Raw genomic sequence first — 4,568 nt, 5'->3', positions numbered from 1 at the left:
GTTGGACCCCCTGGAATTTGCGATCCGTCACTATGCTTTAGTGTAATTGTGGGGAGAGATCCATTTAGAAAGGGACCAAATTATTAATTTGTGATACAATAATTTAGAGGAATAGGTGTGGTGCTTGTCTTTTATGGTCTTTCAAGTCTCAGGAAGGTGACCAGCAATAATCCCATAAACAGGAACAAAAGTACCTCTGACATTATAAACACATAATGATCCCAGAGGTTATACATTCCATAGAAAAGAAACTCCAGTAATTTTTTTGTAACTTGCATTGGTTGAATCTCAAGTGTTTTAAAGAGATCATGTTTTAATAGGAATAAAATTAGCTATAATATTTGATATTTAGTATTTAAGTGTCCTATCGTACTCCTGTTACTGAAGTCCTATGCAAAATTGCTGGAGATGCCACTGGGAGCAGGATTAGGCCTTGAGTGGTATTGGTCAGGTATAGATTACTGTGAAATTTTTCACATGCAGCCAACATATACAGTATTTGATTTTGAAAGAATGTGGCTGGCTTTGACTTCATATGTGTGTGAATCTCATCGGCTTGTGTACATTTTGTATGTCATAGCTCCAAGGGTTCTGTGAGCGAAAGCATGTATCAGATTTTTATAAATTAAGAGAAATATCTGGACTTATTATGGAAATAATATCACCTATTTTGCCATGCAACTCTACTTAAAACCAAAGTGAAATGCAAGAGTAGAACTACTGGTTCAAGAAGGGCCAAGGTTTTTATTGAAGATGGTACTGTTAGCTACAAAAGGTCAAAAGGTTCGATGTGAGTGATTCAATTTATATGAAAATAGCATTAAAAATAAGAAAGAACAAAAAACTGGTATAGCTGGCTTGTGGCTATGATTTGACAAAAATAAAAATTAAAAAATGTTTGCACAACCCCAATGTAACAGTTCTGCGTAATTAATTATGAACTTATATACCCTCCGCTGTTTCTCCCCAGGAACTGCAGTTGCCAAATTGCAGAAGTAGGTTTACAAGGAGAAAGGTCTAACTGCTGGCTGACTAGCTTCAATGTTTGTTACGCTGTTCCCTTTTTCATTTTAAGCAAGCTATGTGTAATTTTCATTGTATGCTTTGCTAATGAGGTATATTGCTTGCCTTTACATTAACGAGCAAAGGCACAGTTCCCATGAGAATTTAAAATCTGTTTCTTAAATTAAGGCGGAGTCTTGTATTGAACTTAATTGGCGCTTTATAAGTGGCTTTTTCTAACGTGTTGTTTTTCTGTTGTCTTACTATCAGAGATTGGTAATATGCTTGACATTCAAGGTAAAATAAAATTTTGTAAAGAACTGGTGGTAGTTTGATAAGCGATTGCAAGAGTCACCTGTGTTCTGTGTCAAAGAAAAGAGTGATGCCTGTAATACATGGAGGGATAGTTCCACCGTGCATTTCTTCCTTTTTTCCCCAATATCTTCCATTTCCTTTGGAAAAAGCACCATTCCGGGGAGCAGCACCTTTCTGCTGGGTGGGGCAGGGAGTTCCAGAGCAGCCTGTTGCACTGGGCTCAGTGGCTGCTGCCCGCCCAGAGCTGCAGCCTGTGCAAGTGTGCTTGCAGTGAGTAGCTTAGCCAAACCACAGCCTTGGCTACAGTGGAGTGCAATCATTAGCATCTCCTAAAACCTAATCTGAAACCCTCTCCAGCCTGTCCATGTCTTTTTTGCATAGTGGGGACCAAAACTGAACAGCGTATTCCAGGTGTGGCTTGACATGCACTGTGTAGAGTGGGATAGTGACTTATCTGTGCTGGTGATGCCCTTGTTGATGCAACCCAGCATCTTATTGTCTTTCTTTGCCACAGCAACATGCTGTTCACTCATATTGAGCTTGTCGTCCACCAGGACCCCCAGGTCCCTTCCAACAGAGCTGCTCTCCAGACAGGTAGATTTCAATCTGTGCTGCACTCCTGGGTTATGTTTTCCCAGATACAAGACCTTACACTTGTCCTTGTTGAACTTCATAAGGTTCTTGTTAGCTCACTCTTCTGGCCTGTCCAGGTCTTCCTGCAGGGCGGCTCTCCCTTCTGAAGTGTCCACTTCCCCATTCAGTTTGGTGTCATCAGCAAACTTCATCAGCATACACTTGATCCCATCATCCAAATAACTTAGGAAGGTATTAAACAGTCAATCCTTGGGGGCCCCCACTTGTGACAATTAGCCAGTTTGAAAACGAGCTATTTACCATCACCCTCTGGGTGTGACCCGTCATCCAGTTCCCCACTCACTGCGCAGACCACTTGTCTACACCGTAACGCATCCAGGAGAAGGTGTGGGGAACTGTGTCAAAAGCCTTGGAGAAATCCAGGTAGACAATGTCCACCACTTGCCCCACATCAACCAAGCATTTTATTTTGTCATAGAAGGCGATCAGGTTTGTCAAGCATGATTTGCCCTTGGTGAATCTGTGCTGGCTTTTCTCTATCACATGCTTCATTTGACTTGTGATAGCCCACAGGAAGGGGCTTTCCTTAACTTTCCCAGGGACTCAAGACTGATGAGCCTATGATTTCCTGGATCCTTCTTTAGGCCCTTTTTGTAGATGGAGGTGACATTAGCCTTCTTTCAGTCTTCTGGGACATCCCCTTATCTCCATGACTTCTCAAAGGTTATCTACATAACCTTTGAGAGCAGCCTCGCAGTGACGTCAGCCAGCTCTCTTAACACCCTCAGGTGGATATTGTCAGGGCCCATTGATTTAAGGAGTCAAGCTCCTGTAATAGTTCACATACCAACTTTTCCTTCACTGGCAGTGGGTCTGTGTTTGCATCAACGTGGGCTGTTGTTCCCAAGGCCTGGTGAAGACAGAGGTGAAGAAAGTGTTGAGAACCCGCAATATTGTGATCACTGCAGCCAAGGCTATCACTAACCGAGATATTACAAAGCAGGTTTTCTTTCTTTGTAAGCAGCAAGTCCAGCAGTGCCTCATTCCTGGTTGGGGCATCTAACATTTGTATGTGGAAGCAGTGTTCTACGCATTCCAGGAACTTGATAGGTGACCTGTGAACTGCTGTATTGTTCTTTCAACAAATGTCTGGGTAGGTGAAGTCACCCATAAGAACCAGGTTCTGTTGACCCGAGGCTTGCTTAAGTGACCCGAATATTGCTTCGTTGGCCTTATCATCTTGGTTTGGAGGTCAGTAGCAGATGCCTACTGTAAGATCGTCATTGGAGACAATCCCTCTGATCCTGACCCAGAGTCATTCAATAGGGCTTCCCCAATCGCTGTAGTTGAATTGTACGCACTCAAGGTTCTCCACATAGAGTGTGACTCCTCCTCCTCTTCATCCCTGCCTGTCTTTATGAAACAGCCTATAGCTATCCATCGCAATCCTCCAGCCATGTGAGTTGTCCCACCATGTTTCAGTTTTTGCAATGATATCATAAATTTCTGACTGGGTGCAGAACTCCCATTCTTCTGTTTGTCCCCCCAGGCTGCACGCCTTAGTATAAGTACACTTGAGGTGGTTGGTCTTCTGGTTCTCATTTTGGGAGGCAGCTAAGAAACATTTGTCGTTTTTTTTTTTTTTTTGATTTGTCTATGGAAATCAAAGAGAGACTTTTACTTTTCCTCTACTCCTTCTGGTATCTAAGGTAGCTCAGTCTGGTCTAGCATGAGTATTTCTTCACAGTGCTGCTCAAAGAATACAATCTCAGGACATGTCTTTGTTACAACTTTAAAGCAAAAACTTATGTTGGAGCTATTTCACTTTGTATAATAAGATAGTAAGAAAGACTCACTTTGAAAACTAAATAAAGAGGCTCCACAGAATGTAAAACAAACTTCGAACACTTGATCTCCACAAGGAGGAGATTTGAAGCTGAACATATTTGATTGCCTTAGCTGCTGAGCTGTTTGGATGCTGTGAGCTTCAGTACAGCTTTATCTTTGGTATTTTGCTCTGAATTTGAGTCTGTGAACCTGTCACGTTTCTACAAAAAGGATTTGGTTTTGACGAGTTGAAATTTTCCAGAGGAAATGCTAACCATCTGGCCTGTGCAGGTGCCTCTTTGAAAGCTAATAACAGCGTAGTTTATTTAAATGAAGACAAACACTTAGAAAAGCTAGTTCTATATGATTAAATAGCCAGAAACTATTAGCGAGTGTCTTACGTCACATTGAAATGCATAGGTTATGGCCTAGGAACCTGTGATTTAGATTATTGCTCCTTATAAGATTTTATCAAACAAGAATTTAGCTGACTTCACAGTCATTTAATTTTCTGACTTAATTTGATATAGTGGGATTATACAGTAAATGTAGGTGTGTTCAAGATCGTATCTTGATTGGATCCTTTAAACTGAGAATATGAATATTTTTCCCAGATCTTCACCGAGATCTAAAGTAAGAGGTTAAACAAATGGTATGAAATTGAATATTATCAGAATAACGATCCACAGGAGAGAGACTCTTATTTACTTATTCATGTGAACTGTATGAGGTTCTTGCGGGTGTTGATCTGCAATCAGAAGCTGTGAATAAAAAAGAAATCACTGTGAAGCATGCCACCATCTAACTACCAGACGTTGCCTGGAAACAGT

General features: G+C 41.3%; 1 protein-coding gene across 1 annotated transcript in view; it reads left to right on the top strand.

Annotated features, from left to right (window-relative positions):
• The window catches only part of COL21A1 (collagen, type XXI, alpha 1), an 87,093-nt gene extending 87,006 nt beyond the window's left edge, over positions 1 to 87 (top strand). The window contains 1 exon segment of the mRNA XM_009879833.1: positions 2 to 87. Within this exon segment, the coding sequence (XP_009878135.1) occupies positions 2 to 87 (86 nt within the window).
• The last annotated feature ends 4,481 nt before the right edge of the window (positions 88 to 4,568 follow it).

Source organism: Charadrius vociferus, unplaced genomic scaffold (assembly GCF_000708025.1).
Source record: "Charadrius vociferus isolate BGI_N301 unplaced genomic scaffold, ASM70802v2 scaffold342, whole genome shotgun sequence".
NCBI lineage: Eukaryota > Metazoa > Chordata > Aves > Charadriiformes > Charadriidae > Charadrius > Charadrius vociferus.
This window is presented reverse-complemented; position numbering and strand designations above follow the sequence as displayed.